This window comes from Thermobia domestica, chromosome 1, assembly GCF_964235325.1.
Source record: "Thermobia domestica chromosome 1, izTheDome1.hap1.1, whole genome shotgun sequence".
Taxonomy (NCBI): Eukaryota; Metazoa; Arthropoda; class Insecta; order Zygentoma; family Lepismatidae; genus Thermobia; species Thermobia domestica.
Genome location: NC_137454.1, coordinates 219,415,356 through 219,443,004, shown reverse-complemented (window position 1 = coordinate 219,443,004; position 27,649 = coordinate 219,415,356). Strand labels below are relative to the sequence as shown.

Here is a 27,649-nt window from a genome sequence, read left to right as displayed (position 1 = left end):
TGATTTTATATTGTGAACATTGATACCAAAGCAGCAAATTCAGTACGCGCCATGAGCCTAAGGCGACTATCCTTCCATAGTCAGTCAGAAGAAAATAAAGTTCAACACCACGAACTACTCTTGCATAACGACATCAAGTAACTTAGTCCTGAGCCATTTTCAGAAAGATCCCAATAATTTGCCAGATATCATTCAGTATTTTAGTCACTTGGAAAAGAGTTGCTCTCAGCTGCATGACGTTATTCGGTTAAGCAATCTCGATAGCTGAGTGGTAGAGCGTGCTCATCTCTTGTGCGAGAGGTCCTTGGTTCGACCTCAGCCCATATGAGTTTGTAGTGGACAACATATCCGTGGGTTTTCTCGGGTTGTTTCGTTCCCTCCCACACTCTCATTCCATCAATACTTTCACAATCACTCACTTCCATTAATCATATGTCTCCTTCTGTTGCAGTGCATAATCGTGAGATGCAAAACCAGAAATTTCATTTCAGTGAAGAAGCTAGTTTTTTTTTTCTTTTTTCTTTTAATGGATTTAGTTTCTTGTTATAATGCTTTGAATCTTCAACTGTAGAATAAATATAAACATATTATCAATATGCCTAGCTGCATAAATGCTTTCCAATCCAAATTAAATTTTCTTTACTCCCAGCTCCAGAGAAGCAATTTGAAAACTTTTTCTCATTTAAATGTCTTCGTTAAATACAATGTCAATTCCAGTTGGAAATACGAATCTTGAACCTAGAAAGATAATATTTGGCAAGAAATAGAAACATGATTTCAAGATGTGAAAAAGTTTGAGCCTATCTTGGTTTTCATGTTATTCTCATTTGCAGAAATCGAGGTTGAAGAACATTTCCATCATGCTCCCAGATTTTTTAAATTTGAGTGAAGGATGTTCTCGCAAAGAACGAAATACCACAGCTAGAAACGGATATTTTCGGAACGGCAAATTGTCTTAAAATAATTTATCTGGAGAATTGCAGATCTTCGTTTGAACAGAATTTTCTGTCTCAACCTATCTTTGTGAGGCAGTATTCTTTCAAAGGAAAATAATCCAGTCGAAATATTGTCCGATGAACTTCTAAAATCCTGCCTTCATTTGTGCTTCACCAAGCACGAACTTCCTTTGTCTCAATTCTCGGAAGAGATGCAGCGCCACTTTTCAAATTCAAAATAAAAGCTTAGAGATAAAATACTGTAAGCAAGGTGAGGAGTGTAAGTGTGTAGAACGCCGGCGCCTCAACCCGTTGTAAGGTGAGCCGGTGGGAAAGAGCCATGGAGGCCGACCACTAAAGCTATTAAATTGAGATATCTATGTAGGGCCATTTAGGAACATTTCGACACGTTAAGAAACAACTTGACACTTTTCTAAAAGTTACGATAATTTTATTCTGCAAAAGCGATAATGCTTGACAGTAATCCTTGCCTTAGTTATAAAACACAAAATCTTGCCCGTGAATGCAGTACTTGCAAAAGCAAGAACACATAAACGGAATGGTGCGAATCAGTAGATTTTGGAAGTCTTGCGGGAGAACTCGCCACTACTATGGGAGATGTCGACAGTATATAAACAATCCTTCACATCTTTTAAAACAGTATCCTTTACAACAAACATAAAACGTAATGAAATACTAGATGTAAGGTTTCTACTATTTACATATGACTTATTTGCAAACTAAGTTGGTGCAATTCATTACAACTAAGTTGAAATACAGATAACACTGAAACAACGTAAGCTCGTTATGCAACATATTGCTTTCAATATTTCACTACGCATAATAATCAATAATCGAAAATCACAATTTAACTCAATCATTTTCGGAATCCATATGCGAAGATCCAACAAAGGCTTATTTATTCCAACAGAAACTGACTTTCTCATAGTCTTCTTTCACAACATTTTAGAGTGTTCCTACGAACAAAGTTGCGGTAAGACAAGTTGAAATTGTTTTTCAAACTACGGAAGAAAGATATATTATGGATTGACAATTTTGAGTACTATGTAGTGGGAGGATTAGAGACTTCCCTTAATTTATCAGGATCTTTGACACATGTGCTGTGCTAAACTAAAACCAAAGGTACTTTACTATTAGGCTTATACCGGACTAAATGACACAGAAGCTGAAAAAGCGTGTTTGTTATGTAACCTAAACTTATGATGTATACACTGAGATGAACCAGACGGTAATCCTTTTGTCTGATTACTTTCATTATAACAATGGAACTACATGTCGAAATCTCCCTTCAATCACTGTCGATTTATCTTGTCACTGTAACAAGTAATGTGTGTCAGCTTGACACACACGTATACAGAGGGTATACTCTATCATAATACCAATCCTTTGAATTCTTTCAAACTACCACTATATCTTATTTTTTTACTCACTGAAACTTATAACATGGATATTTTTTGATTAAATAAAGGTTTATGTATCTATTTTAGAGGCTTCTGCTTCCTTTGCAACAGGCAAAATTAATTTCTCTGCATATGCAACTTGTCACAGAGAATCCACACTGACCTTCCACGTACTGGATGTTTCTTCTCGTGTGCGTGTATCATCACTAGCTTTGCCAGACCTTAAAAGTGTCGAGGTCTCCCTAAATGACCCTATGTGTTCTGAGTTTGTTTGATTTTTTTAATGTAGTCAAATCAATTACCTCTAATATTGCTGAGACTTTCTAGGTTCGCCGAAGAGAGACTTCTATGTTCTTTCAGATAATAGGGGAAGGCGCAATCTAAACACGATCGATTCCCGGTCATGAATGACCAGTGTTCTGCGACTTAGCCAATGACTTAATTTTTTAGATCGATAGGTTAACAAAGTTAATGAAACATATTTCATTCCGAACATATTCAAAATACGTACATAAATATTTCATATTTAATAATAGATGGTAGTTCGGCCTCCACGGCTCTCTCCCACCGGCTCATCTTTCAACTAATCGAGGCGCCAGCGTTCTACACACTACACCTCTTCACATTAAAATACACATTTTTACTAATGATGATTATTTGCAATTTTTTTTAAAAAATATTATATTGTTAATAAAATTAATAATATGCTTCGGTATTAGCAAACAAGCTGTTGTAGATCGCCAAGGATTTTCGCAATCCTAGACAGATCACTGAATCAAAAAGTTGATCATCCTTGCAGTACAGTACGGCATTTATAGTTTTATTTTTTTACACCAAAGTAAGTACGATTTCGTAAATTATACAAAATTATTAGTGTTCAAGGGAAAAAACTATGTCAAAAGAAAATATTTATACCAATAGATGGATGCCATTGAGACAAACAAAAGTGTAAATCTTCCTTTTGTAGTTGTTGAAAAAAGTCGGGGAAACGAAATTATTGTTTTAAAGAAAATGCTGTGCGATAACCAAACCACGTATTCAGATGAAACTGATCCCCAGGTATATTCTTATCAAGCTTTTTCTTATGCAGCTAGCAAGATGACAGTACACAGTATAGTTAATGAGATATAGGTCAAAATTATAATCAACTCTAAAACCACATTTTAAAAATAAGTTTGATTTATTACGTCCGTCTGGGAGGCAAGAATAAATCTCGAGATTCACTTGTTAAATCATAACCAATCTTGGTCAGAAAGTAGAGGGTCGAAAGTTAGGAATTGAGTTTGTTTCTGGACCCAATACTCAAACCGGAAGTAGTAGAAATTAACACATTTATGCCTTTAACGTTGATCGCTCTATAGGAAAAATAGTAATAGAATAGAAAGATACAGTTTTCTGCACTCTAATCTCTCTGCTAAAATACTAAAGTGGTATAAATATAACAACCACTTCTGGTCTGAGTAATAATTGAGTAAAATATCACATCCATAAACAAGGAAACTCCTTCACGTACCGTACACGTGACACTTATACCTGTTGTTGAACTATAATGACTAGTGGCGTATTTACGATCTTGTTTCGGGAGGCGCTTTGTTAACTTTATTCCTGGAAACAGGGACGTACGGAAGGGGGGGGACACGGGGGTCCGGACCCCCCCCGAAATTTCGACTTTTTAAAAATTTAGTCTAATTTTAGGGGCAATTTTAGCAATTTTAATATAAAATAGCTTCATATTTAGTTTGAACCCCCCCCGAAATAAATTCCTGGGTACGCCACTGCCTGGAAATGCAAAGATTCTGCAAGATAAATCATTTAATTTAATATAGTAAATAGAATTTCGGGGGGAAGGGCTTAAGCCCGAAGGCCCACCCTCTTAATACGCCTCTGATAATGACTATAATATTAACTATATATATATATATATATATATATATATATATATATATATATATAAACTCTCAATAAATCTCATTGAGCTGAACAGAATGATACACTTTGAGGGTAAACTCTCATGAGTATCTGCCTTTAATGGCGCTAAAAAGTTAGTCTTTTGTTGCCAATTTAATGTAGTTGATGATTTTTTCAGACAGAATAAATTATTTACTTAGCAAATTGTAGTTTTGCTAAATTTATATTTGTATGTCGCAAAACTGCTAGTTTTCTTCATTTTAGTTTCCAATAGGCTGAGAGAAGCATAATAATAATAATAATAATAATAATAATAATAATAATAATAATAATAATAATAATAATAATAAAAATGAAATTAAAATCATTTAAGGATAAGTAGAGCATATTTTTATCTAATTTTGAAGAAATGTTAACGTTTTCCATTCCTAAGGTCAAACCGAAGAATAGGCCATGTAGTATCATTTGAAACCTATTTCGTTCTTTTCAACAATAGCAGTCGGACTAAGGTGAACGAATAACGGCTAAACTTCATTTAAGGGATCTTAGGTTTGAAACAAGCGGTCGGTCGGCCATTCTAGTTGTTTTCTTTCTTGACATTAATGCACGAATTGCACTTCTAGACAACGTTCTTTCCGAAATAAATGTTAAGCCTTCATTGTTAATTGTAAAAAGGCTTCAAAAGCTAAGTATGGCATTTTGCAAATAAATAAATAAAAATGAATTGTTTGCAGATTAAAATTTGATTAATTTCTTTTAAAACTAATTAAATTTATTTCCTTTATTATTTTATATTTGACTCCTGACTTATTTTAAAATCATTAACATTTGCACAAAGAAAATTCTTACCGTCAATTTTATCTGGTACTCAAAAAAGACATGTAACTTCCACCTCCACCTCCAAGCGTAACGTTGGTTAATATATTTAAGAGCAGGGATGCAAATAAGCAAGAAAATTTTACTAGCCCCTCTCCCCCCCAAAAGAAAAAAGCTACTAGCCCACATCCCACAATAGAAATCATTTACTTACCTTCGGCATGATATTAAATACTCGCCCGCAGCGATGAACCACTCGTCCCCCCGAGCGGGCGAGTGGTTATTTGCATCCCTGATTTAAGATTATATAATAGCTTGAAATATCACGCGAAGGGGTTTTTCGATCTTCGCTTCTTTCCTAAATATCTGTTTTTCTGCTTTTGATTTAATTTATCTCTAAAGGTTTGCTAGCGGAAATTCACTGAAACGCAGTTTAAGTTGGTAATAGAAAATACCTATACAAGTGGCGGACTTCACGAATATATATACATTTGGCTTTAGAAATACGCAGTCTAGTTAAGCAAATAACTTGACGGATAGTTAAGTTCAAACGGAACAGAAGTGTGTTGCCAATTTCTAATACGTCTCTTGTCCATTTACAAACCTTTCGGAACATCTTTTTTTTCTTTGTTATCATCTGAATTAGTACATCTGAGAACGAGTAAAATAAGTTTTATAAACTTTAAAATAAATGTCCCGGCGGGAGCTCATGCGGTTCGGATTCCACGTTAATCAGTAGGTCCACGTCTCATAGCCTCGCTGCTGAAAGGGACGCTAAATTAAAATCAACTCAACTCAACTCTAAAATAAATGCCTCAACCATTAAATGGGATAAATCACCTGAAATTAGGTATCAGCAAAGCAAAAATCACGAAAAAAAAAATACATTTCAGAAAAGTGGACAAGAGACGTTTTGGAATTGGACTACTAAAGTGTACTTCTTTTAAAAACTACTATCTGAAATGACCGTTCTTCCAACAAGAAGAATACATTTATGAAATATATTTGAAAGATGCATTTGAATCTCCTTTACCACCTTATGACGCCTGTTAGAATCAAAGTAAAATAAAGAAAAGTCAGCTCGTCAAATGTTAACTACAGTAAACTCCCGATTATTCGTGGGCGGATTAAGTTTTGCGGATTCCTTTCCTTTTTCCTTCTTTGACTGCGACGACAAATTACGGTATCAATAGAAATTCAGAAAGATAGTAGGAACCACCAGTCATCGGTACTGCGCTGCAAAAGTTTCTGCTTTATAATTTGGCTAATTTAAGAAAGTCTATTCGGGCCTACTGGAGAAGGTAATGTAAATGAAGATAACACCATTGAGTAGATTAACTGTATCACCAATAATCCAGGTTTTGAACATCTTCCTGATGAGCAAAGCGAAGATAGAGCATGAGGGGTGAAGATTGAGGAAGCAGAGAATAAGACGGAGGAGCAAGTGAGCCATGACACAGCTCAAGAATAAAGAAGAGGTGTTTTAACACGAAAAAAAAAAAAGTTCACCGATTTTTGTTTCTTGTCTCTGAAAAAGTAAACCAACAAACTTGTAAGGGTAGAAAATTACTATTTAAAGTCACAATTGCATGTGTAGGCCAACTACTGCAGATAAAAAACGTCCAAAGCATTTTCGTGTTGATTTGTGTTCTATTGCGGTCACTATCCGGGTTATCCGCTCTTACCATGCTATGTGATTCCGCGGATGATCTGAAGTTCACTGTATGTTCAAAAGTGCATTTCAGATGGTGCTACATTCATTTTTGGGAAAATATTTAAGCCCATTTCTCTCCTCAAGATAAACATTTAAAAGTGAAATGATAATAACTGAGGTTGATGCAAGTGCTAACTATCTTCAAGCATTCATTTTTTAAAAGTTCAAACGTTTCCTCATTTTCGTCATTTTATGAATACAAAATGGAAAAAAATGAAATGAAATCTTTAAGTTTTACGTCCCACGGTTATGCCGGGGAGGTTAAAGGAGACGGTGATGATGAGAGATGAGTGAAATGGTGGAATTAAGAAAGTGGGAGGAAACGGGAGAACCCCAAGAAAACCCACGAGCCCGGTGTTTGTCCACCACAAAGTCCACACGGCGCGAGCTGGAATCGAACCACGGACCCCAAGCACCGGAGGTGAACGCTCTACCACTGAGCCACCGCGCCCCCACAACAAAATGGGAAGTTAAGATGTTTCCGAAATATTCCTCCTTCCCTCCTAGAAGCAGAATTATCAAAGATTCTGGGACAGGAAATTTTTTTTATATTTTAAATAAGGATTTTACATACCAAGCTTTATCTCTCTAACATGTGACACTCAACTTTGAACATACATTTCAAACCACCTGCTCCCTTAGGATACGCACTGTAATGAAAGTGGCATGATAAAACCCCAGTTCGAGGTATGTACTAGGTCGAAAATTTCATTTCAAACGATTTAGACGTTTTCCTATGACGACGAGACAGAAAAACTTAATGCTATTTTCATATATTGAGGGAAAAATTACAGAAATTGTCCATTTTTCTCTTTAACTTTTGAAAACTCTGGGACACATGCGAGCTTATTTTTAGTGGAAATTTTATTTACAGAGTTCCATCTTCCTTCAGAGACGCCTAAGCAGTGAAGATTTAAGAGGGATGACCCAGGGAAATTTCTCAGCAGGAATATATATTCGATAGTGCTCAATGTGAGTTACCAGCAGTTTCGAAATATTTCTTTAGCCCGTTGGATTGAGAGTCCTCCGGAAGATATCTTCTAGTCACCACTGATTCTTAAAAGTTTTACTTTTAGCAAATTTTGAATCCCTTCTTCTTCTCTCTGAGATACGGATTTTAGTTACAATGACACAACCTAGTTGAAGGTAGGACTAATTATTCGAAAAATCATATCAAACGGTTCAGTTGTATTTCTGTTATGATGATTTCCTTTCTAAGTGAAATAATTTATATTCTTACACTTACAGTGTATAACCGAATTTGCATCTGAATTGAGGTTCGTATGTTTGAACTCTCTGAGTTTCGTAGTGAATAGTGTGCGGGGATTTTGTTACGAAATAATTCATTTTAGAGCATAGAACAGACAAAATAGAATCAAATTAATCATTACTTTCCTATGGATTGTGGTTTATTCTCTGTTGTACTTTCATTTTTTCTTAATCTTGCTACACTTTTTAAGTAGTAATATTTTCAACGAAATAGATACATGTCTAATCTAATCTGAAATCAAAACTTATTTTCTTTGCAACGTTATGAAAGCTACAGGAGAGATTCTCTACTCTCAATTGGACATTAGGGTCTTATGCAGAGTCGTTTTGACGTATGATTAGGTCATACTAAAGTCATGACTACTGCAAGAAACATATGTTAGTCGAACTCTTTATTATGGCTTTAATCACGCGTCAGAACGACTCTGCGTAAGGCCCTAAATGTTTTAAAGATCAGTACGAGGAGTATAAATCTTTGGATTAGAGGGAGAGAGTTCAATGAACCTAACAGTATTCGGGTTCGATTCATTGTACTCCAAAGATTATTTGTTTTATTCTATTTATTCCAAGTTAAGGTTGGGAAAAAAATCACTATTTTCCCCTTTGCAAACAGCCCGCATTTTAATGGCCATAAAGTAATGATTTTTTTCAGCTGTACGTCCCATGATTATACCGTGTTGGCTGAAGGACATGGTAATTATGAGAATGAAGGAAGTGGGAGGAAGCAGGAATACCCCGAGAAAACTCACGCACATGAGTCACAAAGTAAGTAGTAAACATCTAGAGATAATTTGTGCTCATGTATAATGCATTCAACGGATAATTCAATCGCAGGACACTATTTATGGTCTCTAAAACAGTTCTCTTGAATCTGACTCCAGAAAATTGTCCAATTGAGTCCTCAACCGAGTGTCTTGACCTTCAAAACTTGCATTATAAGCTAATGGCACACCTAACGCTTAAAATACGGAAGATAAGGGAATCGAATTGAGAACTTCGAATCGTGCAAAATGAAGAACACGATAACCACTCAGCTCCTCGGAAGTTCTGTCATTTATTTGCTTTATGCTTTGTATATTGTTAAGTATAAAACAAATTTCTGAATTACACTACTAATACAAATATTTTTATTTTTTAAAAAAACTTTCTTCACGAGTGTACATAAATTTATCGTCATTCGAGTATATCTAGTTCTTGTTTATTAATGTACTAGCCTTCGGATAGCTGAGGACTTCGCTCCCAGACACCCGCGTTTGCTTGGCCTATGGCCTCACACATTATATTTCAGGTTTCGCTTTCGTTCTTCACACGGCAATAACACATGTATGGTATTATTCTTTGCGAAAAATTTCTTTTGTCCTTAGAATATATGCATTTCAATCAAATGATAAAAAAAAAGAAAAAAAAACATGTGGGGCCAAGTGCTAACAGTGTTCAAAAATTAATTTCAAGTGTTTCATCCGTTTTCCCTTGATGATGAGAATGATAAATTTAGAAAAATTTAGAAATTGGGTCCCTTTTTCTCATAAAAAAGCAGACTATCCGGAAACGCTACGACATGTACCCACTTGTTTTGAATAAGGAGCTTATATATATATCAAGTTCCATATCCCTAATAGGTTTATCTCTCTTATCTTAAGAGATTTCGAGATATGTCCATTTTATTACAACAATTGTAAGTCTCGACCTTTCTCTCTTCATCTTTTTTCGTCCATTCTAAGAAAAATATCAGAAAACACTAAAACGCATATTTAGCAAAACATAAAATTTTAAATGAAAAGTCAAAATATAAAATTTAATCTCTCTAACCTTACAGGAATTCGAGATATTGACCACCCTATTATAGCAATTCTAATACTATTTATTTTTTACTGCTTTTTCTATTTTCTTCTACAGGAAATATTAAAATAAAACTGTGAAAAACACATGTATAATTATTTTAAATGGGGGTCCATATACCAAATTTCATGTCTCTACACTTCAGGGACTCCGTGATATGGACATTTCCTATAGTAATTACCACCCTCATTTCGCCCCCTTCCCGTTGAATTTCCAAAAAAAATCCTTCCTTAGTGGTACCTTACGTCATAAATTCTATGCACTGTCAAAATTTCAAGTTTCTAACTTAAAGAGTTTCGGCCTGGGCATTGATCACTCAGTTAAGACTTCCTCTTTTATAGAGATAAGAGGCCTGTCATGTACCATCCCGACACTTCTCTAGAACAGCATGAAAAAAATCACGGAAAAGCAACAAAAATTGTATATCCTCGCCTCCAAGCCAAATACGTTACCGTTACAAGAGTAACATCCTATCGCTAATGTTAGATTTTATCCTTATAGTGAGTTGCTACAAGAACTGAGATCCATTATAGCAATTTTAAAGCAATGGTGGACCGTTGTTTCTGCGGCAATAAACCATTTGATTTTCTGTCAAAGCATTGCTCTGACAGGAAATCCGATGGTTTATCCCTGTTACAGCAATGCTCTCCCCAGTTCTTGACATTAGAGAAATTACTAAACAACAATAAAAAATATAATATAGTTCATATTGCCCGTAAGAGTATATGGAGGTTTGAAACAATATATTTAATACTTTTTAAAATCTATTATTATTAATCTTCTGTTCTTATTTTATTTCTACAGGTAGTTGTAGCTAGAAGGTGATAATCAGACTTTGAAGAATAAATAAATAAAGTTGATCAACTCATTTCTCACAAACCTTGGATGTTAATTTATATTTAATTTGCTATTACAAACACGCCTTCAAAGCAAGAAACATAGAACATTATAACTTCTATAAAATATGAAAGAGAACAATTACCGGACCTGCACCAACTCTGATGCCAAATTTTCTAACAAGCATTTTCTAACGCAAATAGCGGACATATATTTTGTTAAACCAATATTGACATTCTTTGCACTGTATCGGATAAAATCAATTCATTAAATTAAACAAATTCCTTGTTTACTTGTTGCTCTCCAAACACACACAGTCCTACCCGCTGGTCTAGTGGCTAGCAAGTGTTTTTGTTACACGTGGTCCAGGGTTCGATTCCCGGTGAGTAAACCTAAAGATACAAGCGTAAGGGGTGAATTAAAATAATCTTATTTCAATATATGTGTCATTATATATTGTTAAAAAGAAAACAATGTTTTATACCATAATGGCAACCAGGACATTTCATTGGGGAAGAGGGAGAAGGATAAAGTATATTAAATATATTTATAAACTGCTATTGTTTTTGTTGCTGAGACACTTTGATCTTCGGTCGAGACCTCTTGTTCTTCGTTCTACGCCACTGACATATATTTCTCTGTTAAGTGTCAGTTAACAGATGATACATAAACATTACATCAATATTAGTCTGAGGAAGCTCTGACGCAAACTCTGCGTTAACTCTCATTATTAATATATGATACCAATATCACTACGGAATCTTTTAAAGTTAGTTTGGAATTTAACATCGATAATCTGGATAGAAGTGTAAGCCCATATATAATATACAGAAAATAGACGATCATAAACATCATTCATCTCGAAGATGTTTCTCTACTTTCTTGAAGAAATTTACGCAAAGAACAAACTTTTTACTAACTATTAAATAAAAATATTGTAGCTGTAAAATGAAGATGAAAAAGAGATTAGCGATTTAAAAAAAAAGAGAGAGAGAGAGAGGAAGATTTATGAGAAAAATAGAAAAATCAACATCGAAATTTCATTTTGAAAACAAAAGCGACATTTTTAAATATAATGTTTCATTTACCTTTCTATACTATCTTGAGACAACAAGCACAATAATATACATTTTTTTTTTCATTTAAAGATATTTTCTTTTCACAAATGTAATCGAAATTGCACTTACCAGAATCCTGCCGGTGGTGGTTTGACCTGATATCAGCTCCCCCGCCCAGTCTTTCGCTTCTGTCATAAACGTCCCCTCGAACTCTTGTCTGCCTTGCCTTTGGGCGGCTTTTTGTTCCTTTTGCTTCGGGTCATTTGGTGAATATTCTTGCTCTTTTCGACAACACAAAAATGCAAAACCTCTCCACAGCAGTACTATTAGCAATCCAGCGATAAATGTGAAAATGCTGGATAGCAAGAAGCACCACCACTTTCTTACATCTAAACATTTATCTTCTAAAGGCTGTTCCGTGGTAAACGCTTCGGTATCTGCCATGTCCGCTGATTATCACGTTTCAGGGATATGCTTCATAGGTGAAATGGATATTCACCTAAAATTACTACCAGAATTAAACTCAATCATTTCTCTCGCTCTGTAGCACGGCCTTATTGTCCGCCTGCCGCAGACGAAATGTACCCAGGCAGCTTCTGCAATCAATACTTCCACAGCCAATCACAGCTCGTTAAGGATGTGACATCAGTGAACTGACATGGCGGCTAGTGCGGGAGAACTTGGGTGAGTGACCAGTATGTAAATAATAAACTAAACACATATTTGACAGAAAAAAGGCATTATTTACAAATAATAATTTGCAAAATACATAAAATTAAAGAACAATATGGAGCTAAAAGGAAATCGTGATATACTTGTCTGCTTTTGTTGGTAGCATGTTTTTAGTAAATTTAATCAAGAAGTGTTAGAAGAGAAATGTTTTTATATTTAATGTAAATAAATAAGATAACTAATTGTGCTAATGAAGCGAAAGAAAAGAAGGCACTAGTTTTAGTCTTCCAATTCTACTATACTCTTTTTATATTGTAGAATTCTGAAAAAAAAACTGCGTAACATATAAAGACAAAAAAATTTGCGCATGTAGCCTACATTGTTTTTATTTGTTTTTAACATGTTACAGTCGTTTTGAATATGTGCGAATTAAACATTTTATGTAGAGCAAATAGAATTCGAAGCAGCCATGTTTATATTTCACTAGAAGGTCACAGAAATAGGATATCATTACGTAAGAATTTAATTATACCTTGCACTTCCTTGTACTTGTAAGTTATACAGTACTCTCATAGCAAATTATGGCAAATTTTTACTTTGAGCCAAACAGTGACTACAACCGATTCATCTGATCCGGTTCCCGGAGCAGTTTAGGAATCATCCCTAAACTGCTCCCGCAACCGGATCAGATGAATCGCTTACAGTTACTAACAGAGTGAAAGTAATGTACGATGTTAAGAATTATATTATAAGTACAAGGGCCAAAATGTTACTATACGATGTTAAGAATTATACTATAAGTACAAGGGCCAAAATGTTACTATACGATGTTAAGAATTATACTATAAGTACAAGGGCCAAAATGTTACTATACGATGTTAAGAATTATACTATAAGTACAAGGGCCAAATGTTACTAAACATCAATTTAGGTGAAGCGGTGACTACCAATTTTAAGATCTAAATGGGGGCTACCGCCCCCTAACCCCCCCGCTCAAGTACCATAAAAACATCCAAAACAACAATAAATAATCAAACCACTACTATAAACCTAATTTACAAGCGGGAAACAAATCAAGAATAAAAATAATATAAATTAAAAAAATGAAAACACTCACCGCTAATGATAGACATATCCAGCATGCCGTAAAAATTGAAAATAACGCTCTCCAAGTGACAGTGAAAAATGTTCCTTTCCACACAGACGTCGATTTATTAAACCAAGCACATTTGCTATTATTACAAACAAGGAAAACCAATAAACCCCAACTTCTCCATACTTCGGAAGTAACTTCAGCCTTCGACCACAACCATCACATGTTTTCTCTAACTCAATTAAACCACATAGTGCCGCAAAGCGATATGAGTTAATATCCGAATCAAATACAAACTTATTTAAAAACGACAAGTTCAAATTCTATATATTAAATTCATTAAACGGTTTCTCAATTAAATTTGCTAACTCGATCGTCGCCATGAAACGAAAATTCAATTACGCGCTTCCCGCATGTAACCAGCAATAGCACACACATACAAGCACACAGAACATGTGACATCACACTTACAAACTACCATATGACTGTACACAGACACCTAGTGGGAAAAATATGAACTAAGACGTCACACCAAAGGCACGAACAGTTCCAGCAAGTGACTCACGCAGAAACAGTTCTAGGAAGTGACTCAACCTATAAGAACCGATTAAAGTCACAGTTTGAGTCAAAGTAAAGACTTACCCAAATGATAAGAAACAGCACATATTACTTTCGGTGTAGGTGCAGAATAGTCTCAAATTAAATATTTGTGTATATTCTTTCAATTTTCTTGCTTGAAATGGTTCACTAAGATGTTTTGGACTGTAATTACCCTGGTTCATGCCCAAATAATTGTGAAACAAATTGATAATATGCGTGCAAGGTGATGTGCTTTCCCTTATGGGTATACATACGCGTACTGAGGTACACTATAAAAACAATTTTGCAAAAATTAAAACCATATTTATACTTCAGTACAAGGTCACAGAGTACGATACAGCCTCAAGGATATAATTATACCGTGCACTTTATATTAAAAATGTTGGCATATTATTTCGGCCTGAGAGAGACCAGAAATTTTTGTAAAAGATGTTAATTTTAAAATATTGCCATATTTTGGTTAGATAGGGTTGTTTTAGGTTAAGTTAGGTCAGGTTAGCTTTGTTATTTCAATGTAAAGTATGTTCGTGCTTACTTTGATCCCATCTGTCCAACATAACCCAAAATATCCTTTGTACTTGTAAGTCATAGTACTCTTGTAGAAAAATCTGAGAAAATAGCATACATTACTTTCAGTGTGTGTGCAGAATAGTGCGTCAAATTGTATACGTATTTTCTCGCTTCAAATAAGAGGTTCTCGGTTGTTATATATTACTTTCGGTGTAGGTGCAGAATAGTCTCAAATAAAATATTTGTGTATATTCTTTCAATTTTCTTGCTTGAAATGGTTCACTAAGATGTTCTGGACTGGAATTACCTTGGCGCATGCCCAAATGCTTCGAAACAGATGGATAATATGCGTGTAAAGTGATGTGCTTCCCCGTATGTGTATAAATACGCGTCCTGAGGTACACCATAAAACCAATTTTGCAAAGAAATACAAACTTGTGCTAGGTGGCCACTAAAAACAAGAATGTTATCATCTAATGGGGTTAGGGTAGGAGTACAGCAGGGGGACCCGCACGGAGATGCATTCATAGGGAGCTGTAGCGTCACTGAAGGAGAGTATGAGCATAAACAGGATAATGCAGAAGAGAAAGCACTTGTAAGAACTTCACACTAGTAACTCTATGCTAAGAAACATAAGATGCAGGTTTCTTGCATCGTGCAGAAATAGTCCACCGGTGGAACTTACTATACTATGTTACATGATCACCTTTGATATGAACAAACCAGGGATGGCTGGTTTAAACCAGCTGTTTTTTTCAAAAAAAAAAAAAAAAACCCAACTGGTTTAAACCAAAAAACAAAATATGTTCGTAAAAGTGTAAGTGTTTGTAAAATCTTGATGAACACACATTTGTGGGTTATCACGTTTCACTCCCGTATATTATTCGTATTATATTCAGACCTAAATTTCCATTCATTACTCAAAAAGATCATACTACAAAAGCAACTTTTTTATATAAGTTTATAAATGTTTATTTTGTGATTTTTTGTAGTTGTTATTATTGTTATGTAATTGCAATCAAAGAAAAATTCTAAATATTGTTTCGTTTCAATGTTTACTATTGATAAAATACATCGAAAATGCCGTACTTTTTGTGTGTGGGGGGGGAGGGGGGGGTCATACAGACACCACGAGAGGCATTTAGTGAAATAAGTATCTTTGGTATCTATTTATGTATAAATGAGTCTGAGCCAAAGTGGACTCAAATAATTCGTATCTTTATTCACTTTTCTTATTGATATGCAGATTAAGTCGGTGTATTTCTTTAATTAGGACCAATAAAAGTCGTTGTTAACTAACTTGAACTAAATTAGCTCTTCTGTACTCCGTAGTACTTTGAAATTGTTCATATGTAATTCTGTATAATGGTTTCACTTGTGCAACTGTTTATCTTTTTGTCCTTCTGAAATGACTCTTGACAGTTATATTAAGAAGCATGTACAGATCCGTATAACGTATTTTTTATCAGGTTTCCTTCGTGAGTCGGCAGGCGTATCGCATTTGTGGCCAATTAGTCCTGGCTCCGAGTTCAAAGGGAGGGCAATTTCTCTTGGATGTAACTCGAGAAGCGATTTTTATTCCGCTTTAAGCTTATGTGACCCCTTCCAGCATAACCCGGTTGTTGCATAATAACATCAAGGCGAAACAAACTTATTTCTGTCCATATATGATATGAATATATAGAGCAAATTATTTAAACCATAAAAACCTGGTTTAAACCAAAAAAAACGTTTTTTTTTTTTTGTTTTTTTTTAAAATAAAAACCATGGTTTTTGCCAACCCTGGAACAAACCCATTTTAACCTTTATAATGGTTTGACACAACATAAAATACTGCTTTCCTATATAGTGAGAAATGGTCCGACATTGAATATCCGATTATGAATCATCTTGCATCTGCACTCACTCATTTTAACTAAAATTGCCATTTTTAGGGTGGACTGTTCTGCATCATTACCGTACTTCCCACGGTAACACTCTTTGATGTAAGGCCTAGTCATCAATTTGGAAATACGGAAATTAAATGTAAAAAAATGAATTTAAAAAAGATTTTTTATCAACTTATTACAATATGCGACCAGCTACGCATAGATAAGAAGCGCAGAGCTTTAATAGTGTATAGTAAATAGAATAGGTGACGTCGGGGTAGTTTAAGTTCGTTAAAATTAATTGAATGTAATTTCTCATGTCTGTGTAAGGTTACCAGCTGGAGCAGGCATTGTAAAGTTAAGTTTTCGTTTTTTTTTAACGTTAATTCTGTAAGTTTCCCAGGTATATTTCGTTTGCACAAACGCTACAAACACCCTCGGGCTAAATAATTTGCGTAAAAGTGCATCCATTAACGTACCGTATTATAGAAAAGAGTGGTTAACGTATTATAGAAGAGTTCAATATGTGGTAATAATGTATTTGTGAAGATTTAACTGTGTATGTTGTAACTATCTAAACTCTGGTACCGGGTTGATAATCAGTAAATCAAGAAATAGACTAAAATAGAGCTAATAGCTCAGTAGTAAATAATAGATGTTAATATAACAGAACGTAAACGTTGTAATATTTGAAGTTCTGAATACATATTTCTTCTGTAAAGATTATTCGATTTAGATCCACTTTGCTATGTATGTTCTTTAAGGCTTCCCGATCAGTCCTACTGGTTGAAGTTGAATCTGAAGAATGAGAGGATTAATTAATCCCAATTTTAAGAAGAAGACCTGTTTCATCATACGTTCCGTAACAATTCTCCGTTTTTTATGAAACGTGGCCTATCTTTTGTTAAAGCTTACGTCTCAAACCTCTTGTTTAGGGTTGAAGTTAGAAGGTGCATTTACTCAATCTAGAAAGAAAGAAACAGATTTGCCTATAAATGATCAGATTTACACGAATCTTTCGTAAAAATTATTGATTTTGATTCAATATGGGGTTTTCCTTGAAGGCTTCTCAATTATTGTCACTGCTTGAAAATAAAATCACTGTAGAACGAGGAAGTTATTTTTAGTCTCTCACTCCCCACCGATCAATTTTAAGCCATATATTCCACCAAAAATTTTATAAAATCAGTCAGAGGCAAGGAGACGAATTTTTTTTACTCTGCTTTATTATTACTGTTATTATTAAGTATTCTGCCTTTCGGCAGGTCCTGGGACTAATGATTTTTTTTTTTTGGTGAAATGTTTCTTCCACTTTTGTCGATCTTCAGCTTCCTCTTTCAACTCCCAATATTTTCACCTATCTTTCAAATCATTAATCAGCTGTGTTCTTCCTATTCCTCGCTTCCCTTCCATCTTTTCTTCTATGGCGTTGTGAAGAAGACAATTTCTTCGCAAGATGTGTCCGATCCAATTGGCCTTTCTTCGAAGGATTGTGGCTAGAAGTATCCTCTTTTCTTCTATCTGTTTTAAAACATCTTCGTTTGTTGCTCTCTCTGTCCATTTTGTCTTCTCCATCTTTCTCCAACACCACATTTCGAAGCTTTACAAATATTTCCTCTCTAACTTCTTTAATGTCCAAGTCTCTGAACCATACAGTCCAATGCTACATATATAGCACTTGACCAACTTCTTCTAAAGTTCAATATTGAGCTTGCTAGTTAAGAGTGATCTTTTCTTGTTGAATACTTCTTTAGCTGTTGCAATTATTGACGTGATCTCTTTGGTGCAGTAAGCGTCTCTCGTCAAAACACTTCTCAGATATTTGAAATTATCGATCTCTTAAAGTTTTCTTTGTTCTACTCTGATCCGTAAGGGTGTGTTTCCACGGGATATTCTCATGACTTTCGACTTTTCGATGTTAATTTGCATTCCATAGTTTTCCAGTGTCAACTATTTTGTCAATCATCTCCTGTAATCCTCCATCGGTTTTAGCTATCTGCATACCTGATCTTGTTAATGATCTGCCCTCCAATCTTGAAATCTCCAATTCCCATTAATGCTTCCTTCATTAAACATTCACTGTAAATGTTGAATAATTGGGGCGACAAACTACATCCTTGTCTGACTCCTCTTCCATCTCCACACTGGAAGAAAAGAAAATGAATTTTCTTATATTATATTCTATATCTTAAAGTCGTATTTCTTAAAATCTTATCTTCGCTCTTAATCTTATTTTTCTTCCAAATGTGAATATTAATTTCGTATAATTAGTGATAACTAACAGCTCTATAAATATTTATATCTTCCTATCTACTTCCTTTCATAAGTACTTGCTCGTTACGTCTAGGGTATTTGGCTCATTTCAAAGGATATTAAATGAAAGATCGAGAAATTAAATAGGAGATTAATAGTTTATTTACAAAAGAAATACTCTAATTATTAGGTAGGAACTTTAACTCAGGACGCCACTCCACACTATATGCACTCAAGCTTCCTTCTTACCCTTCCCCAATAACTAATGGGGAAAGGAAGTAATTCGATCTAACCTTTATAGATATCCTAATTTCCTTAATAATCAAATTGGTCTCTATTATAGTAGGGGACCTGTGGAAAATACGGTTTACAGTATTCCGTTACTCCTGGACCGTACTCCTTGCTTTTAAAGACGGGACCTTTACTCACAGGTCACTGTCTGGCCTAACCCTGTCTCTGGGACTCCAAGTTAAGTCCACAAAAATGAATCTATCTAGCTTAAGTATATATATTTATATAGGATAGGTTGGTATTAGGGATAGGATGTCAGCCTTTACTCATGGCTCTGACTAAATCTCCTTACACTCAAGGAAAAAAGGAATTTGGTAAATTACTTACTCTTACGCTTTCTTAAATGAAAGTTGTAGTAAGAAAATCTCTAATCATTTACAGCACCTAAATATGCTATAATTACAAATACAAGGGATCGAACCCAAACGCATTTGGATTTATATTAAATGTCCCTCCACCACTAGGATGGAACCAAAACCTCGAGTCTATACGAGCGTCACTCACCTCCGCCATAGACCCTTAGGAAGCTTAAATACTCCCATTCTAATCAATTCAATTGTAATCCAAGTAGCCTCTGTTATAGGCGTAGGATCAAACATCTAAATTAACAACTTATTCCTAGCTCCCTATCATTTGTATAACCTATCTCACGGCCAAAGCCCAATTGCTTTAGCGGACAGCTGTATTGTGGTAGAATCTCTAATCTGACTACATACAGTAACTATCTAGAGGGGTCTCTCTTCAAACTGCACTATTCGCTTCCAGTGCAGCGGACTGGCTGGCCAAGATCCTACACTCAGGAATCCTTAAAACGCACAGCAGCGAAGATAGGGGAGGCAGTCTTTTTATATGTTTTGGCCTGCTAAAAAAAATAGCTACAAAAAATTCTTTTGAAGATTTTTTAGCGCCAACTACCCGAATGGAAAATTCCCAGTAAGGGAGACTGAATACAATAGATTTCACTGCTAGTCTCCTCGACAGGCTTCTGAAAAGAAAAAAGTTATCATGGAAAAGCAACGTTAGCACTAGCTAAACTGTAAATAATAATATAATTAATTCTTAAGTAATGGGGAATACTGCTCTAATATATATGTACATAAATATAATAAATATTACCTTACACTATTGATAATAAAATATATGAATAGATATATATACCTATAAATTAATATACTCCAGGCCTGGATATCTACCTTATAAATAAACACAATTATTAAATAGAACAATATTTAATTTTATCATTACTATTTAAATCTTATACCAGCAAGGTCGCAAGACGTACCTTGCAACACTATTGATTTCTCCTTCATTCAAGCGCAGCTTCACTCGTTGTCCTGTGTACAGGTTTTGAATGAGTCGTCGATCTCTTCAGTTGACTCCGATTTCTTTAAGTATTTTCAGAAGTTTCGTCCAATTGACTCGGTCGAAAGCTTTTCGCCAGTTGATGAAGCACAAACACAACTCTTCCTTTACATGAAGAATTCTTTCTGATATAATTCTCATCAATCCAATAGCATCTCTAGTGCCTTTTCCTTTCCGGAATCCAAATTGATCTTCTTCTGACCTCTCATCTATCTTACTTTCCAGCCGCCTATTCAGTACGCGTGCAATTATCTTCCCAGTATGGGAAATCAGGCTAATGGTTCTGTGATCGCTGCACTTCTTTTCTTGGTTTTTCTTGGGCAATGCAATCATTGTAGCATCAAGAAAATCCTTTGGCCATTCTCCACTCAGGTAGATCTTGTTAATAAGTGAAGTCAGTACTTTCATTGCGTTGTCTCCTAATCCCTTGAGCAAATCTACTGGTATGTCGTCTTCTCCAGTGGCCTTTCTCCTTCGCATGTCTTTGATTGTTTCACTTTTCAATATACAGGGTCCTTTTTTGATCATCATCCACCTCTTCCTCTTCTTCAATCGCAATATTTTTGGGGTGGTTCTTCTGATCATACAAATCTTTTATGTATTCTTTCCAAATTCTAAGGATTCTTTGATGGTCAGTGGTTACATTACCTTCTTGATCTTCGATGCCGAACGTTCGTATACTTTTGTTAGCTTTCCCTCCTAATTATTGTGCTTTCTGGTACATCAGATCATATCTGCCGCGCCATTGAAGTTTCATTATTTCTTCACATATCTGTTCCATATACTTTTCTTTGGCTTTGTGTGTCTCTCTTCTCTATTCATTCTTGAGCCTTCTGTACTCCTTGATGTCCATGTTTTTCGCCCTTCTGCGTTCTTCCATCTTCTTAAGCATTGCTTCAATTATCCATGGTTTTCTCGGTGTGCTTCCATCCTGCCAATGTCATTGTGGAGCGTGTCAAGTAGAATCTGTTTAACTTTTCCCCAACTATTCTCTATATTGTCAACCACATCGCCCATTGAACAGAATTTTTCTTCCAATTTCTTCTTTCACATCATCGTCGATATTTCTTAGTCGTTCCAAGTACCATTTTCGAATTCTCTTCCCATTTTTCTTGATCGACTTTAACCAGGTTTGTACTTCCGCCACCAGGAGATTGTGATCCGATTCAATGTCCGCTCCTGGCAGTGTCTTCACGTCTCGTACACTATTCCTTACACGTTGCTTCACAAGAATATAATCGATTTGGTAGCGTTCCCTATCTTCTGGACTTTTCCACATGTACAACTTGGTTTTTCTTTTCTTAAACCACGTGTTCATGACCACCAGATCATGTTGCCTACAGAAATCGATAAGCATTTGACCTCGTTCCTTTCTTCTGCTTAGTCCAAACGGTCCCGCTACCTTATTCTCAGCTCCTTCTCCTACTACAATGTTGAAGTCTCCCATTACTACGGCGTTGACCTTACCTCTTCCTTCCTGATGCAATATGTCACTAATCTGATCATACATTACTTCTACTTCATTATCATCATGGCCGGTTGTTGGCATATACACTTGTATTATCACAATATCCACTGGTTTTGCATGTAGTTTTACAAACATCAAGCGGTCACTGCAGTATTCCACTTTGGTTACACTTCTTGCTACTTCGTTCTTCATTGCTATCGCGACACCATTCTCGCCCTTATCGCCACCCGAATAGTATATTCTGTAATTTCTCGATATTATCTCATCTTTCCCTGGCCATCTCACTTCACTCAAGCCCGCTATGTCCACTTTACATTTGCCCATTTCCACTTTTAAATTTTCAAGTTTTCCCTCACGTCGTAGAGTCCGTACGTTCCAGTTTCCTATGCTGAAATTAAAGTTATTATTATTTTCTTCTCTGATGATTCTTCCCGGAGCAGTTCCCACCCGGAGATCCGAACAGGGGACTATTTTACCTCCGGAATTTTATACCTTAGGAAGAACCATCATATTTTTTATTCTCCTCCTTCGTCCCTTCTGGGAAAAAGATAATGTGGTAGTATTCCCGTTTCTTTTCCACATCTCCATGCCGTTGACCATCTAGTGGTTCATCCACCTTTTAGGACAGTTTCCTCTCCTAAGGACAAGAAGGTGCCCTCACCTCTACCCGCTCATCTGCCTTCCGAGAAGGCCGTTGGCACTTGGTAGAAGTTGACTCCTTATCCCGGGAGTCGGTCGGGTCCCACCTACGTTAGCCGTCAAAGACGTTGCCCGCTTTCTCCCGCGAGGAGGTGTAAGTTGGGATTTTCCCTTCGTCCAAGGATGAGACCCAAAGGCTTTTCACAGACCTCTCCAGTACTTTTAGAAAGCTTATTACTGTTATGTATTTAATTTTTAGTTTAACTATATCTTTCTTAATTACTTGATGTGGTGCATATTGAATACTAGCTAAAATTGCACTTACCAACATACTCAGATTATAAATCTTAACTTGAACATTTCGATAAAGGTCTATTGTTCTCTTCAGCACGGATCCTTTAGAAAACTAACATTGCAGCATCACTGTTGATTAAGCTTTACTGTATACAATAACTTAATGCACTCGGCGGGAGCTCATGTGCTTCGTATTCGACGTTAAATTGTTGACTCACGTTTCATATAGCCTGTCTTCTGAAAGGAACGCTAAACTCGAAGTCAAATTAACTTAATGCACTTAATAGTAATGTTTTAACAAAATTCCATTTGTAATTTTATAGCTTCTGTGTCCTAATTAATGAAAACAGGTTTGTTCATAGGATGTAAGAGCTATAGAGGTACAGGAAGTATTTTTTAAAAACTTACTACTGGAAGTGCATTAAGTTATTGTATACAGCAAAGGTTAATCATTAGTGATGTAGTTCGTGTAGTAACGTCTGTTTTCTAAACAATCCGTCTTGAGGAAGCCAGCAACCTTTTGCTCAAACGTTCACGGTGAAATTTATAATCTGATGTTTCTGGTAAGTATAGTTTTAGTTAGTATATCTTTCGTAGAAATTACCGTAATTCGTGAAGCATGTTATGCGGTTTGTTTGAGACTTCCCAGCGTAACATATTGCTTAGGCTTAACGTCAGTTAGGCATGAGAGTGAATTCATCTTTAACTTTAAGAACGTGTTTGAGGGCAACTTTTTAATAAAGAATATTCATAAAAAATAGAACTAGGTTCGTTGGACGTCGGTGAACACCTTCATGAGGTTACCTTTCAACCTCACTCGCCCTCAAAGTCAGCGGGTGAGGTTGAGGGTTTCTGAGAGACCGTGATGTTGAAATGGATAAGGGAGTAAATTGAGGGATACTGAGGAACTGTGGAGGTGAGGGATGTTGGAGGGCCGAGAGGTTGAGGGGAGATAAGGGGACGTAAGGTTAAGTGAGGTTTGGAGATGACCACCTATGTTATAGGAAGCTTGAGAAGTTGCTTCTTTATTGGTTGGTGATTAATTAATCAAGGGTAAGGAGTTGAAACCTCCATTTAAGTAAAGTATTTCGCTCGCTTCTACAGTGCACATCATCATTAGATTGGAAGGAAATCGTCTTCCATTTCATTGGTCTTGTTTGCACGTGAAACCGCTATTCCCAGAACACTTTCCCTCCATTGCCATGGACAGTTAATTGTGGTTCCTTATTAAAAAGAAAAGGAAATCAAAGTCGTTTGTCATATTGAAAGTACGCATGTTGCTCACAATGAATATGAACAACACTTGTAGTGTTTGCCCTTGTAGTTTTAGTTTATAGTTTCTGGCACTCGCGCTGTAGCCTTCTATGGAGCATTTATTTAACGCTATGATTTAACATTTACGTAACTTAAAAAAAAAAAAAAAATGTTTAAATGAATCTCAAAGTAAAGTCAGAGTAGGAGAGCTTTCACATCGAGAATGGCCTGAAACAAGCAGATGTGTTGTTGGCATTATCATTCAACTTTGTTCTGCACTATGCTATAAGGAAAACCAAAGATAACGACCAGGGCCTAGAGCTGAATGGTATTCACCAGGTTATGGTGTATGCTGATGATGTAAATATGATAGGGGAAGATTGGAGAACAATAGAAGGAAGTGCAGAGAAATTTAGAGAGCCTAGAGGTAAATGGTATTCATCTGATTATGGGTATGCTGATTATGTAAATATAATAGGGGATGATAGGAGAACAATAGAAAGAAATGCACAAGTCCTGTTACAGGCTTGCAGGGACATGAGTTTAGAAGTGAATACAAAGAAAACTAAATGCGTGGAAGTTCACCGGGATCGTAAAACTGCAAATTATGGAGCGTCAAAATATCAAATAATACTTTCAAGAAAGTGAATACTTTCTAATATCTAGGATCAGTATTAACCAGGGTTGAAACAAACCATGGTTTTTATTTAAAAAAAAAAAAAAAAAAAGTTTTGTTGGGGGTTTAAACCAGTTTTTTTCGATTACTTTTTCAATATCGCACCGTTTCCAAGATTTGAGCCTACTTCCGGTTGGAGTTTTTAATTCATGTATGATCAGTGTTTTCTTTCTTGCATGCAGTATGTAATTAGCAAATACATTTCACAGACAATTAATTATAATGTCAATGATATATGGGGTTCATTAGGCAAAACACTCCAAACAATAAACTGTTAGAGTGCAGAACTGGTTATCCTTCGTTTTTCATTATCATTTGGCCATGAAACAAACGCTTGAGAGGTATGCAACCCCCATATACAATTATGTTGTGTTGGAATGTACAATGTGTAGGATATGATGTTTTAGTTTTTTATTCTTTTTGTAATTTCAACACTTCCAGTGTACCCGTAAAAATGTAATAAAGAAATAATGGCCCTGCTTTTTAAATATTAAATTAGAACTGGACAATCTACACAAAATTTGCAATCGACCAGTGAAAACGTCATCTTTCTAGAGCCCGTAGTTTCCGAGATCTCACTGTCAAAAGGATTGGCCACAAACATATAAACGTCCACAAACGTATAGTTTAAAAGAACTCCAAAGATGGCAGCACAATTCATTTGCATTGATTTTGGAAAAGCCTTATTAAAATACAAAGGCTTTGAAAAATAATTTTAAAAAATAAACTTTACATGAAAAAGGTCTACTTAAATAATTTATTTAAAGTACACATAGTTTAAAATATTTGTTTCTGTTAAACGTGAAATCACAAATAACTGTAAATCAAAGATTTGAAATCAAAGGTTATAGGTTAAAGCTCAGGCACTTTCGTTCCTATTGTAGCATTTTAATAGATTGATAATTTACTCTATGTATTTCTATTATATATGGACAGAAATAGGTTTGTTTCGCCTTGATGTTATTATGCAACAACAGGATTGTGCTGGAAGGGATGACCTAAGCTTAAAGCGGAATCCAAACGCTTCTTGGTTCACATCCGAGAGAAATTGTTCTACATTTGGACTAGAAACCGGGACTAATTGGCCACAAATGCGATGAGTCTGCCGACTCACTCACGAAGGACTCCTGATAAAAATACGTTGTACTGATCTTTACATACTTTTTAATGTAGTTGTCAAGAGTCATTTCAGAAGGACAAAAAGATAAACAGTTGCACAAATGAAACCATTATACAGAATTATAAGTCGGGAAACCCGCCTTAGCCATTGAAAAATCCTATTATTACTTTAAATGCAAGAAATAACGGGAAATTCCCGTTATTGCTTTCCATGTAAAATTTTATGGTCAACGTATCATAATCAGTACGCTTAAACTGAGGTATTAAATTACAAATTTAGTTTATAGATGTCATTCAATTAAACTAAAACTGAAAGACCAATTGAAGCTAATGTTGGAAGCTACGTAGGCAGTCGATAAGTTTTGCCAATTTCTATCAATATATTTAAGCAACCGTGGTTTCTTTGTAAAACATCAAAAGCATTCAAGCAAGCAGAAATATATAATTTGGTTTCTTTTCGTATGATTACGCTTAACATCCTTATGTAATACATAGATTATTAAGAAGACTTTCGCTTAAAGTGACATTCGAACCACTACTTGGTTTACACTTGAAAGAAGGGTTGTGGTTCGATCAAGAATTGAACATGGGACGCCTTGATTAAAAGGTGAAAAAAAGATAACTAATGCAGATTGTTCACACGATTTCGTTTTTATTATTATTATTATTATTATTATTATTATTATTATTATTATTATTATTATTAAGAAAAGCAGCTAGTTTAAACCACCTTGGTTTCAACCAACCAACCCTGGTATTAACAGACCAAAATCATATCCACAAAGAAATTACAAGATGGCTGAAATCAGGGAATTCGTGTTATTCAGTTCAAAATCTTTTGTCGTCGCGAATTCTGTCGAGGAATATGAAGCTTAAAATATATAATATCATAATCATGGCTGTTGTTGTGATGTATGGTTGCAAAATATGATCGCTTACTCTGAGGGAAGAAAGCAAACAGAAGGTATTTGAGAATAAAATCCTGAGACGAATATTCGAACCCAAGAGGGACAGGAATGGGTAGTGGCGGAAACTTCATAAGGAGGAACCATTCTTTTCCCACCTTTACACCCAACTGATAAAAGCATACGCCTTGTTGAATGCATTCGGTAGTTTGTGTTCCATCCGCAAATAAGTCAGTAACCATAATGAGTTATTCAGGCTATCCGTTACTTTTTTCTTTCTGTCTTTCTTTTGTTGTATAAAAAATACTTATGTATAGTCATTTTCGGAAGAGATTGGTTTCTTTCCTTCTGTATCTTCTCTGAATTAGAAAGTAGTTTTAGCCTACTAGGTAATTTTCTTGCAGGAGAAAGGAGGTAATAGCTTACATACGATAGGGAAAACATCAAAATGTACGTACTGAATAGTCTTTTATCTAGTCCATTGTATTAAAGAAAAGAGGTTCACGTATTAAAGCAGACAAAATTGATATAGACCATATCAAAACAAAACTTGCTGAGTTTGTATATAGCTTAATCCAAAAAATGTATCACAGGTTACCTTGAGATATAAAAAATATAAAATCAGCCTCACTCTATAAATCAGAAACCTTAACAAAATAAGAAGGAAAAAAACAAACAAACAAACGAAACGGCATTTAGAAGGAAACATTTCGTAGACTACAAAGATGGATCACATTAAATAATTGGTTGTAGTACGGTGGTATGAAAAATTATTCTTTTAATTTTGTTCCTTAGTATGGGCTTGTGCTCGTTGGGACAATCAAAAGAAATAAATACGTAATTTTTTT

The 27,649-nt window shown here is 35.3% G+C and overlaps 2 protein-coding genes across 7 annotated transcripts in view; one reads left to right on the top strand and one right to left on the bottom strand.

Annotated features, from left to right (window-relative positions):
* Positions 1-12,381, bottom strand: part of slo (calcium-activated potassium channel slo) — a 503,706-nt gene extending 491,325 nt beyond the window's left edge. For all 4 annotated transcript variants that reach the window (XM_081770216.1, XM_081770217.1, XM_081770212.1 and 1 more), the window contains exon 1: positions 11,927-12,381. In XM_081770216.1, the coding sequence (XP_081626342.1) occupies positions 11,927-12,241 (315 nt within the window). In that variant the 5' untranslated portion in view covers positions 12,242-12,381. The remainder of the gene's footprint in view (positions 1-11,926) is intronic.
* ash2 (Set1/Ash2 histone methyltransferase complex subunit ash2) overlaps positions 12,329-27,649 on the top strand; it is a 48,802-nt gene continuing 33,481 nt past the window's right edge. For all 3 annotated transcript variants that reach the window (XM_081770236.1, XM_081770229.1, XM_081770220.1), the window contains exon 1: positions 12,329-12,481. In XM_081770236.1, the coding sequence (XP_081626362.1) occupies positions 12,456-12,481 (26 nt within the window). In that variant the 5' untranslated portion in view covers positions 12,329-12,455. The remainder of the gene's footprint in view (positions 12,482-27,649) is intronic.